At 37.9% G+C, this 12354-nt stretch overlaps 2 protein-coding genes across 2 annotated transcripts; one reads left to right on the top strand and one right to left on the bottom strand.

Annotated features, from left to right (window-relative positions):
* Nucleotides 1-5942: 5942 nt before the first annotated feature.
* Nucleotides 5943-6444, top strand: MELLADRAFT_123382 (uncharacterized protein; the record flags this gene model as incomplete). Its single annotated transcript, XM_007413246.1, has 2 exons — nucleotides 5943-6174; nucleotides 6296-6444. The coding sequence occupies 2 exons, from the start codon at nucleotides 5943-5945 to the stop codon at nucleotides 6442-6444; spliced, it is 381 nt and encodes a 126-aa protein (XP_007413308.1).
* Nucleotides 6445-9479: 3035 nt separating this feature from the next.
* Nucleotides 9480-11832, bottom strand: MELLADRAFT_90152 (family 47 glycoside hydrolase; the record flags this gene model as incomplete). The annotated part of the gene is made up of 12 exons (XM_007413157.1): nucleotides 9480-9723; nucleotides 9818-9934; nucleotides 10005-10067; nucleotides 10151-10211; nucleotides 10329-10446; nucleotides 10538-10828; nucleotides 10901-10932; nucleotides 11006-11129; nucleotides 11193-11304; nucleotides 11389-11527; nucleotides 11609-11732; nucleotides 11809-11832. The coding sequence occupies 12 exons, from the start codon at nucleotides 11830-11832 to the stop codon at nucleotides 9480-9482; spliced, it is 1449 nt and encodes a 482-aa protein (XP_007413219.1).
* Between the last annotated feature and the right edge of the window lie 522 nt (nucleotides 11833-12354).

The following is a 12354-nucleotide window of genomic DNA, read 5'->3' as shown; positions in this document are numbered from 1 at the left end:
AGAAGATAATAAATGCTACAGGACTATCATGAAAGAAACAGAAACTAATCAAATCAGTTCTTATCCCAAGAATTCTCTATGGTAGTATTGCATGGCTAACAAAGAAAAATGAAAGTAAAGCTAACAAAATATTAGACACCATCCAGAATAAAGCCAACCAAATAACGCTAGGAGCTTTTAAAGGAACGTCAAACGAAATGATGCGCCACGACACATATATGCCCCCACTCAAATGGGTAGCGACTAGCAGACATCACCAATTCATTCTCAAACGCCTCTCAGCTCAAGACACTCACCCGACTCGCCAATTCATAGAGTTCGAACTGAAGACCAAATACAAATCACATCCCGGACCCATCCAAGACATACTTAGTCCACAACACCTCGAACCACTTATCAAAGAAGAGGTAGAAACGATTTTTCCATTCCCACTGGCACCGTGGTCAAAATGTTTTGGGGAAGTAATGAACATAGGTAAAACGAAAGACGACGTGGTCAAACTTTTACCTGAACAAATCAAATCAGAAGAAAACAACGACACATTAATTATCTTTACTGATGGTTCGGTCAAAGAAGAAGGAGGAGGTGCAGCAGCAGTCTCTAAGACGCTCAGCAGAATACAAGCAGTCGAATTTAATGATAACTTCTCAAATCATGAGATGGAACTGATGGGTATACTTCTGGCTTCAGAATTAGCTAACGACATCTTCTCTACACAGCGCCCGCCACCAAAGAATCTAGCCATCTTTAGTGACAATCAAGGTGCAATCCAACTTGTTCAAGACATTCCGAAACAGACTTCAGGACAACACTTGTTGATTAAAATCCGTACTCAACTAATGAGAATCCCTCCTTCAGCTGATATAAAATTCTATTGGACCCCAGGACACAAAGGTATTGAACTGAATGAACTGGCTGACGAACTAGCAGGTACGACCGCGGAAAAGCAAGAAATGCCGATGCAGCTCCCGACCAGTCTTGGTAGTCTTAAACGACGAACCAAATCAAATTTCAACATCAAACAATTCACTTTCATCCCAGGAAAGAACACCTCCTTCATCACGAAACCAAAGTCGATTACAGAAGGTCTAGAGAACCTTGAAAAGGGCAACACAGCAGCCATATTTCAACTCAGGGCGGGATTTAGCCCCCTTAATGACCACTTATTCAAAAGAAACTTAACGGATTCCCCGCAATGTGACGTCTGCAAGATGAAAGAAAATACTCACCACTTTCTCCTTTATTGCAGGCGATACTCTAGAGCTCGTAAAACTTTTCGGTCAAGATTAAAAGAGGAAGGAATAAGAGTGAACTGGAACAACACCACTAAACTCTTAGACACGCCCAAAGTTTTCCCACTTCTATCAGAATTTATTTTAAAAACTAAAAGATTTGTACATTTTCACTCTTATTTACAGGATCAGGACCAAGGAGAACGGCCACGGAACAAAGAGCGACTTGCCACGAGATAGAAAGGATCTTAACAATCAAAAGAAGAAAAACCGCTGATAAGTACTCACGTAACTGGGTTCGATTGAAAAATATCAGAAACAGCGTACTGTCAAACCTCGTTACGGAGTTCGTCGGGTAATAACCGGCGAGGCAGTCATCATCCCAACTATATCATCTCATAAACCGCTGATAAGTACTCACGTAACTGGGTTCGACTGAAAAATGTCAGAAACAGCGTACTGCCAAATCTCGTTACGGAGTTCGTCGGGTAATAACCGACGAGGCAGTTTTAACCATCATTTTCCTCTCTTAAATCGCTGATAAGTACTCACGTAAATGGGTTTGATTGAAAAATATCAGAAACAGCGTACTGTCAAACCTCTTTACGGAGTTCGTCGGGTAATAACCGGCGAGGCAGTTTAACAAAAAGTTCAACATTGTTGTCTTTTTAAGGGAAATATTCCACCTAGTCTCCAGATACTTGGGACGTGCTTGCACACAGGTGTGAAATAAAATAAAACAAGAAACAATTTATTGCAAAATGACAGGGATAAAAAATCATAAACAAAAGAAAAGAGAAAGATTAAGGATTCTTGATATCGACTGGCAACGAAACTCTTTGATCCGACTAGATGGCCGAAATCTCCAAGGTGTACTGGTCCTTTTTCTATTTAACTTGTTTAGTTAGTGTATTATGCAATAAAGCCAATCGCACTTAAAAAAAAAAAAAAAAAAAAAAAAAAAAAAAAAAAAAAAGGAACTTGAAATTGGGGTGGTTTGACTGCTCAGGCTCACGGCTCACCTCCGTGAGTCAAGCCTTTAAGGGGTCGAGGAGTCAACCCAGTCAAAATCTCTATCGAAATATGAAGTTTTCAACCGTACATATACGGTACGTAGTGGTAGAGTAAGCTTGGAGGAGATGACAGAGCTAATGAAGCCTGTCACAGAACTAATAGATCTAGCAGAGATAGGCCAGTGGAAGGGCAACACTCAAGGACTCCCCTACTCCACCGTGCTCTAGAGATAAATGGATACTCCTATACTCAAAGCCATAGTGATACTCACATGAATCCAACGAGATCTGGAAGTGTTGGCTTAGGGAAGTCGAGTCTTCATAGAGAAATTAGAAGACTCAAATGGCTGATTCCTTCATCAGAAGACCATCTTTCTGTGTCCCCAGTTGTTTGTCTTGTTGCGGGTCAGCGATACATTGTGAATGCAACCACGGTAATTAACCCATTGGAAAAACCTGCCGAAGGGTATGCCAAAGACTTGTGAAACTGCAGGCTTCCTATGACTGGCGCGTTGCACAAATTTCACATAGAAATCTATGAGAAGCTTCAACTCCAACTCGTGATATCAACCACAAGCGTGAGGAAGGCACTGGTGGAGCAGGAAGGATTGCAATGTGTCCACCATTGATGCAACTTTACAAATTATAGGGAGTCAGAAATACAATTTAATCTTAGTATATTTAGATTTGCCGAGCCCTTGGCCAAGTTCTCAAGAGCTCACTCTCTCAGGCATTCATTAAGATATGAAGATTTTACAAAGGCGGAATTTGGATCATGCTACTAGTACAACTTACAAGAAAGATCAGCTGTTGATAAGTTTCCAAACTGCTGAGCTGAGTACTTCTTCAGCCTTTGTGTTTTCATTCGAAAGAGGTGAACTGTTGATACCAGCAAACATCAGCTGCTGATAACTTGCCCAATCGCTGAGCCGATTCTTTCTGATAAATAACAAGCTTTGAAGGAACTGGTAATCATCATGCACCGCTCCCTAGAACTCACCCAATAATCCTAGATCAAAAACTTATCTACTAAAAATTTACTCAACTTTACACGATACAATATGGTACAACTCCACCAACAATATATCTGCTACTCTGAGCTTGTGACTCTGATTCAAACCCTTCAGAATGATTTTGATCGAAGCAATATACCTCAAAATAACCCACCAATCGTATTTAATTATCTTATGAACCTATTCACAACAGAGGCGATGTTTGTGTTCATTGAGACTCGTCCGAACTGGGAAGAGACCTATACTGAAGTATGGCATAACCTAGTTGAATCTAATGGTAGAACTCTTGATAGTCTTATTACGATTTCCGAATTATTCAAGTTGGAATTACCTATCATTCATCATCTTCCATCCGTTGGGTCAGAAGCATGGGAGAATCTCTACAGGCTCGTACTTCTTGTGGTTCACCATTCTCATTTAGTTCCACCTCAATTTCATTCAATAGAAGAAGAAGAAGGGATTTGTTCAAACTGTGATGAAAATTTCAGGCCTGGTCAGCGATTTGTTCAACTTCCTTGTCATATTACTCATTGCATTCATGAAACGTGTCTTACAGAACTAGCATCACATAATCCTCTCTTCTCTTGTCCAGTCTGTGGAGAAACTCCATTACTCTAGAAAAATGTTTTTTGTGACTAGGTCTCTCTTAAATCCATAGCAGTGCTATCTACGTTGAATCATAATAGCGAAGAATTTGTACTTATCTTTTTAATTACTTCGCATCACATTTGTCAATTAATCTATCACCGGGATATACGATGTTCACTCTCAAAATGATGATTTTGTATGTTCAAAATCTGTTTAACTGTATACAAAGTAGTAACCCGTGGCAGAATTTCCTCAAGATGAGTAAAATAAGGTTAGCGTAATGAGCGGTAATAGTATACGGGTCTCTGTGCGACCCTTTACGGCTGTCAACACACTCATGTCGCTCATGATCTTAGGAAAATAAAGATGCTGTGAAATGTTTATTCTTTAACAAATGCCACCCGTACCTTTATTTTCTCTTCAAAACTGTTCAATCTTGCCTTTTTGATGACCTCTTCCAGAGAGTACCCGCATTAACCCTTTAATCTTTCTTTCCAATGCAAAGTGTAAAGTTTTGAGATATATCCAATCAAACAGTGCTTTCATCCCTGGTCATCACAATACCATGTCCAAAGATGGTTTGGACCTTTTTAGGTTGTCATCTCTGTTATCGGAAGAGGGATTAATTGAGAAGCTGTACTCTAATAGCCCAGGAAAGACAGCATCATGTAGGACTAGAAAACGTAAATTCTGTAGACAGATCGGTCCAACACTTCTCAAGAGCCGAGATGGTGAACAGTTATAGTTTTTTACCAGAACATCATTCACGTAATGTAATTGGGATCGTCAATGACGCGAACACACTCTCACCTTCGATCAAAACCACACCATGCGCAGCTTTCTTTCGAAAAAGTAGAGACGTAAAGGTCCAAACTGATAACGAAGAAATCAAAAGATTGGCTGACATGGTGATCTCAATGATTTCTACTCTAAGCCCGACCTGGGAGACTTGGGAAGATTGGCTCAAGCGAAATGAAGAAACAGTGAACAACATCATAAAAAGAGCTTCTTTTTATCATGAGATGGGTTTTGATGATATTGAGAGGACTTGAATTCTTGGAATTTTATGTGCAATTTCAAAGTATTCACCAACAGATGCGGATGGAATGACAGGAGAACAAAAAATCAGTAGGCTCCCTTGGAGTAATCAAGTGTTTCTGGAAATAAAAGCTGCTAAAGGTTAGTCAATTCTCCAAGTCATTCCCAAAAAGTTCGTTAAGCTTTTACTCTCTTCATCTTGGCCTCAGCCTTCTAACCATTTATAACGAAACGATTTGAGGCACTATCGCTTGGAAAACATCTTTCAGCGGGTGAGATTAGCAAAGGTATGTATGTAAACTTATTATTTAGGAAGGAACAGAAATACCAAAGATCATCAAGCCATTTTTGCCAGCCAGTTGATTTGGTGGGCTGAGAGGTTTCAGGACTACCACGTCGGCTGGAACACATAAGGACTTCACTGGTATTGAACGGCGAGTGAGGACAGCATAGGACAGCATCACGACCTTCAAGATTGGAAATATTTTTTTACCCACATGATAGAATCTGTTGTGACAGCATCAAATCGACTTTTCGTCTCTCGATCACCCGATGTACGAGGGCATCAGTATGTAGTGAAACGCGTGCAAAGGAATCCACTTCCCCGATTCGGATAGTGCTCTTTGAGAACTGCCTGTAACGTATTCAGCACTTTCTATCAGCCCGGAAAAATTGCGCCCTTCGCGCAGTCTCCAATTCTTTGAGAAATTTAACACGAGGGACTTTGTTAGGTTTGGGGAAGAAAGACGGAAGGGTCTCGCTGGCTCTGAGTGGAACGACGCCTCGTCGCGAGGAACTCTATTGGGTTTACTGAAGGGTCTATGTGAACGCCCGATTTCCGATTCCATCGATTAGTATACTCAGACTCTGCTTGTATGGTTTCTACAGCTTCTTCGTCCAACCACTGACGGTGACTGAACCAAAAGAGACCAAAGTATTTCACCCTAAGTCAACGCAAGGTCTTGATGATGAGTATAAAATCAGTGCCTTCTACGCGGCTACAGTGCGCATTGAAGAACTTCATCCTCTCCTTTACTCTATACACTACAATGTCCACTATGTCAACACATTCATTATTGATAGTCTTCTTCATCGCTTGCTTAATCTTCGTCGCTGATGCATGTTTGGTCTGCGGTTATGATGGAAGACAATATGATGCCCAAAACCCTGCTTACACTGCTAGCAGTTTTTGTCAAGGCGTAGCTATAGCGACGAATTGTCAGGCAAAGGAATGGAACACACACTTTGCGGCAGACCGCTGGGGGGAAATCACCTTGTGCCGTATGCTATGTTGAGTAGTTTTATGGATATCTGTCTTTTTCTTGACTTTGCTTAAAAACTTATTGTTTTCCCTTTTTGCTCCTTCTGACCTAAATTTATGTCTTGCAATCTGATGATGTGGGGGGTATAGGTGACCAACCTTCGACGTGTGCAGAGGAATTAACCAATAAAGATCCAAATGGTATTGTCGGTGCAAAACAGTACAAAACCCTGATCGGATATGCGGAATTGGCTTGTAATCTATGGCCTGTCCACAGAGAGTCGCTGATTCACGCCTAGAGTCAATTAAAAGGATGGTATCATTACCTACCGCCTCCAATTCGATCTTTGTGAGTTAACTCCTCAAACCCTTTTCTTCGTTCCGGGCTTTCGGATCCGAAGTTAACTATCAATTTAAAACTTTTTTTCAGTCAAACCGAATACCCCTTTAACCTCAAAACGTTCAAGATCTCTTTTATCTATGATACTTCATTTGCTCTCTGAAAAACCATCTTTCAATATTTGTCTAGTTTTTACGTTGAATATCAAGAGATCTTAAAAGTTACAATCTCACTTTCTTTCCTCACTTCTATCTGATCTAGATAGTCTATTGTATGCATCACGCAGACGAAATCAAACAGCATCACATTCAATTGCACTCAAATCTCTCTTACCCTCGGCGCGTTTTGTTGCTAGTGACGAGCATAACAACTTCTCAACACATTCAGAGTACACTAGCAAATATGCGGGCATGCCCGCAACGGGGGAATCATTATAGAACTGTATCAAATTATTACCAAATTGCATACCATAACTTAAACTCGATCTAAAGAAGCAATCCTCTGTAGATACTATAAAGAATGTCACATTTGCTCAGATCCTTATCCCAATGTTTGCCTGTCCAGGAATTTCAATGGCCGTATGAATCATGATCAATATCCAAATCACATTGACTGTTATTGTCCACACTTATCCCCAGTGAATCTCAAGTTCACAATGTTTGCTTCATCCTTGATGGCCCCTCAACAAATGGACAAGATCAGGGGAAGTAAGGAATCCCGTATCCTGAAATGCAGCAGGTCAATAAATACACCACCTCAACAAAAAATAGTCTTATGTCAATCAGACCAAACTTAGCATTGCTGCCCTTCTCAACATAATGGCGGCTGTGTTTATTCAAAACTCCACCCGTTGAATCCAATCAGAATTTCATCCAAGTTATGTGGAGATGCTTGATACCTCAAACCATTTGTGCAGAAAGATATAAAATAGGAAGCAGAGTTTAACAAGAAGTATGATTGTTGGCAAGATAGTGTAGAAGATGTGTTGACTAATTTAAAGAAGGGAGAACAAATTGGCACTGCAATTCCTCTTTGGCTGCGGCACGTAAAGGACCTTAATTTTAGATGTCATTGTATTGTTTGAAAATCTTCCTACATTTCAGGCTATGAAAAACCTCAAACACAGAAATCAAATAAATGCACAACTATTTTCCTCTGATATGTTACTGCAAAGGATTGTTCATTTTTGCACTCAAAAATTGTCTTTCAGAGTTGTCAATGTTGGTAAATTGAAACCTTGGATCCCCTTCACAACAACAAATATACTAAGATCATAACATAGCCTGGTATTGTGATCAATTATTGAGTCACACATGAATTTTGGTTGATGTTTCAGCTTACAATGTACTGAACATATAATCAGCTCTCAACTCTCCAATAGTCTATTCATCAAATTACCTTCCAAGTAACTGGCTATCATTTGGGCCACAGCACAGTTTTTGATGGTGTGATTTACAAAATGCAATTCAACAATCCATATACTTGTAGTTTATATTCTTTATAGTTTGAATTGGTATCATCTTCACCTTAACCTGGACACACAAATAAAGTATCTGATATATAAATAAATGTGGTTGAGCAGTTTTACAGAGTTGGAGGTTTGTGATTAAGTATGCACCTAGTAGAGTTGAAGAGCCATCTTTGGCACAAACAAGAGAACCTTTCTTTTGATCTAACAATGTATTGCCTTGCAAAGGGGAATGATGTTGTGCTTCTGGGCAAACAGCCAGTAGATATCATTTGTATAGCAATTAGTGTGTCTATCAGCTTCCTAACACTTCATATGCAAAGGTTGTCACAAAAGAAGTAAAGGTTATAAAATGAAAAAAGTGAGGTAACATTATTGATAAAGGAAATTGTTGAAATCCCAAGTAGGCAGATGGTCTCCTAGAATGAACCAACAATTTCATAAACATATCAAGGACCTGTTATGTTCAGGGTGTGATTTTATTACTGGAAATTTCAGAGCTAAACTTTGAAGTTTGATCTTCTTGAAGGTAGTAAAAAAAGAATTTATTCTGAAGTCTAACTTATATTGAATTATTAGTATGAACATGTTTGTTTAGGAAACTTTGCATTCAAACATATTTACAGCTTATGAATATCCTGGAAATAAAAATTGATGGATAGTAAGTGAGATGAGATGAAGTAAGAAAATATCTTCTTCATCTTAGCATAACTTTACTTGCAACAACTTTTCATGCAGATTGATATGATATATGTGTCTGGAAAGCCTCGTGATCATATTTTTGGGAATCTTGACACTCTTGAACTTCACTTTTTTTTCCCTGAAACAAGACATTTGATTTAGCCCTGCCCCATGACTGGGGATGGTTTTGATGTCAGAAATTATAAGAGAGATGGTAGATACCATGATGTACTTTTTTTTCCCTGAAACAAGACATTTGATTTAGCAAGTCAACAGTTTAGTAAGAAAGGATAAATTATATATCTCTTGTAGATGTAGTTTTTGTGACCTCTCAGCAACAATTGTGACCTCAAAGCCCCAACCAGATTGTACCCAATGATACATATTTTTGACCGTCTTTGCTATTTGACCTAACTTAACTAAGTCCCTCTCGGACAAATGAGTAGTCAAGCGTTCATCCGAGAGGGACTTAGTTAAGTTAGCTGTTTGACTGTAAACTCCTTGTCTTATCAAATTGGATTCACTTGTTGGTACAGCATTTATCCATTGTAGAGTTTTCTGCCTTTTGTTTTCAAAACTTTTCTGTTCTTCTTTTTTTCTTCCTTTATTTCTTTGTTTACCAACAAAAATATCTATGGATTTAATTCATTATAATGTTTCCAAAAGAGTAGAAAGTAAAATTGGATCAAAATTGTTTTATATGACAAGACAATATTTATCTGAAAAAGAAAATGCATTGATCACTTTGTCTAAATCAGAGAAAGAAAAATTATAAAAAAGAAATTATAGACATTGTTAATATACCAAGAAAGAAGGCTGACTCTCTCTTCCTCAAAGAAAAATAATCAAATCCCAAAAACTTCCGTATAAATTGCTTTTTCCCGTTCATCCAAATCCTCATAATTTAACCCAGCCCAAACCTGCAAAACACTGCCTTTACCAATCTCTTCATCTTTATATTCCTTCAAACTATAATTTCTTAAAGCTTTACGGTTTCCTAATTTAAAGGGATGTGCTTCTGTATTAAAAACGTAATCATCTAAACTAATTGAATGTGGGTCATCAAATAATAAATAATAATACTTCAATCTAAAGAAACCAAAAAAGACCATTCTCAATATCTGTTTTTTTGGGATTGCGCATGGAAAAAGTCTGGATAGGAAAAGGAGTTTGGTTTGCTTACGTTTCAGCTAAAACATATGATTCTTGTTTATCTGATCTTTGATACGGTAAGTGATTGACATCAACTATATCAGCAAATCCAAACTCAGTTAAACATCCTTCTACCCAACTTGTGAACCTATTTTTTGCAAAAAAATAACTTCAGTTTTTTGTATGTGGTTTTCTCTTTTTTGATATTGAAACCTTACATTCTCCATCCTCTATCTTGCCAAACTTTATCCCCAGTAATTCTCCACATATACAAAACAGATCTAACCAATGTCAATTCCAAAAATCAATTCACAATTCCCAATTCAAGAAGAAAAAAGGAAGAAAATTGAAACAAAAAACATACTCAATTGTTTCAGGTCTACCAGCATATTTAGACCAAGAATGATCGAACCAGGAGGTCCATTCTCTTTAATTAATCTACGATAAACTTCTCCTAAAATGCAATCAAGGCAAAAGGACAGTGTTTCAAGGAAATCATTAAATTTCCACAACAAAATTGTTTTTTTAGGAATAACACTGACCTTCATGTTTGACTGGTTCCCAATACTCTGCACCATCTTCATCATCAAAAACAATCATTCTCTCCGGTCCTAAACCAGTTTTAGTAGATTCATAAGCCCAAACACAAGAATCGGTGTACTATAAGAAACAGCAGACCCCCCCTCAGATAATCAATCGACCAAAGGCCTATTATTTCTTGAAAAAAGAGAAAAAGAAAAGAGAGAGACACAGAAACAGCTAAATCTAAATCTTCAACGTTATCCAATAACCTAGCTCCAAGTCCAATCATAGCACCAGAAAAGCAAGTTAAATGATCAAGCGAGTTAACTAAATTTGAATCTTTTCCTCCTGATCTATCACCTAAAATTGTGATGATCTTAGGTGTTATACTTGTTTGAGTTTGGTTGGTAGGTTCTAATTGGAAAGTTTTTTTTAAGTTTTCTTTGGCTGATTTTAGGATTGATGTATACATTTTTGAGTATTGAGGGGATTGGAGACCTAGTAATTGGTATTGTTTTATCTAAATAGTTAAGATTGATAAGAACTTAGTTCTCAAAGGGAAATTGGGTTGAGGGGGATGAAAGAAACGTACGAGATATTCATAGTAGCTATCTGCCATGCCACCTAATAAATTTATAACAAAAGGAAATCATGTTAGTGATGTGGTTTTAAGTGATAGAATGAAAAAACAGTTTACCAAATGTATAATACCCCCATAAATCTGTAGGATGATCAGGATTTATTATTGTAGGAAATAAACTACCAATCCGATCTTCTGAGTTCCATCGATCCGAATCCAAAAGATCAGTGATCCGTTGTACCTACCAAAAAACACCATTTGATTAACTAAGTAAAAGAAGCAAGGATTGGAAAGAAGAGCTCACATAAAAGAAGTATTGAGGTTTGTGAGTGATTTGTGATAATCTTGTAAATTCTAAAAGTAATGAACCCATTTCAGCTAAACAAACTCTACCAACAGGTTTACTATCAGGATTCCTATTCAAACCAACCCCCAAACCCCCAAAGAAATCAGTTTCTAAATAAAAAAGGAGCAAGGTAGAATGCAAGAAAGAAACTTACGATCCAATCTTATAACGAGGTATAGGGAATCCAAGATCAGTACCAAAAGCCGGTAATAGCCAATCAGCTAAATCTTCTGCTCTTTTTAGCATTAATTTATCATTTGATAATTCATAAGCTGGGATCAATCCTCCTAAGTCTCAAGACCTCCCCAAAAACAAACCAAGACAATAGAAGAGAAAGCCAATTGACTGTAAAATGGAAGGGAAACAGAATTTACATCGGATCACGGTTTCAAACAATGGGATAGTTGGGTCTGAACTGGGTGGAGATCTCTGTGATTTAATTGTTTGAATATTTAAAGTTTTACTCCAATCTATTGACCTTACATGATCTCTTGCATACTATAAACACTTTTAATTAGTTTTATCTATTCTTTTGAGAAGCCTTGAGGAATTGAGTGATTTGAGAGGGACTTACTTCGTATTCCTTGGGTAGATCCATGATTAGCAGTGTATCACTGAATACAAAACCTCAACAAGGTAATTAGTTATACAGATTTGTTTGAGTATTTTTCTGTACTGTTAGTAAGGAATTGTGCTTGTCTTTATATGTTTACAAATTACTGGAATAATTATTTGTATAATTTATGACTTTCAATATCTGCAAGATTGATAAAATAAAAAAATACAGGATACAAAGCAGAAGGGATTTGTTTCACAGAATTCCAGAATCCTGGCCACATCCTTCTTGGCTGTAGTGTAATTTGAATTCTGTATTTTTACCAGGGATACCTCAACTTTGAATGCACAATCAGCCAGAAACTCATCCAGATTTCCTGACCTCATCTCGTCTTAACACCTCACACCTCATCAGAACCCATCAGTGTCTTGATGCTTCAATTTATTTGGAAACAAGACCCCAAAAGGTCCATTCAAGTGACCTGGTTTGAGGTGTGTGTCTTGTCAAGCTTGATGGGCATGGGGTAAGCTAAGTGTGAGGAGAACTACATGTTGATTTTTTGTC

This window comes from Melampsora larici-populina (genome assembly GCF_000204055.1).
Source record: "Melampsora larici-populina 98AG31 unplaced genomic scaffold MELLAscaffold_35, whole genome shotgun sequence".
Classification (NCBI taxonomy): Eukaryota; Fungi; Basidiomycota; class Pucciniomycetes; order Pucciniales; family Melampsoraceae; genus Melampsora; species Melampsora laricis-populina.
Note: the sequence above shows the minus strand (reverse complement) of the source record. Positions and strands in the feature narration are given on the sequence as shown.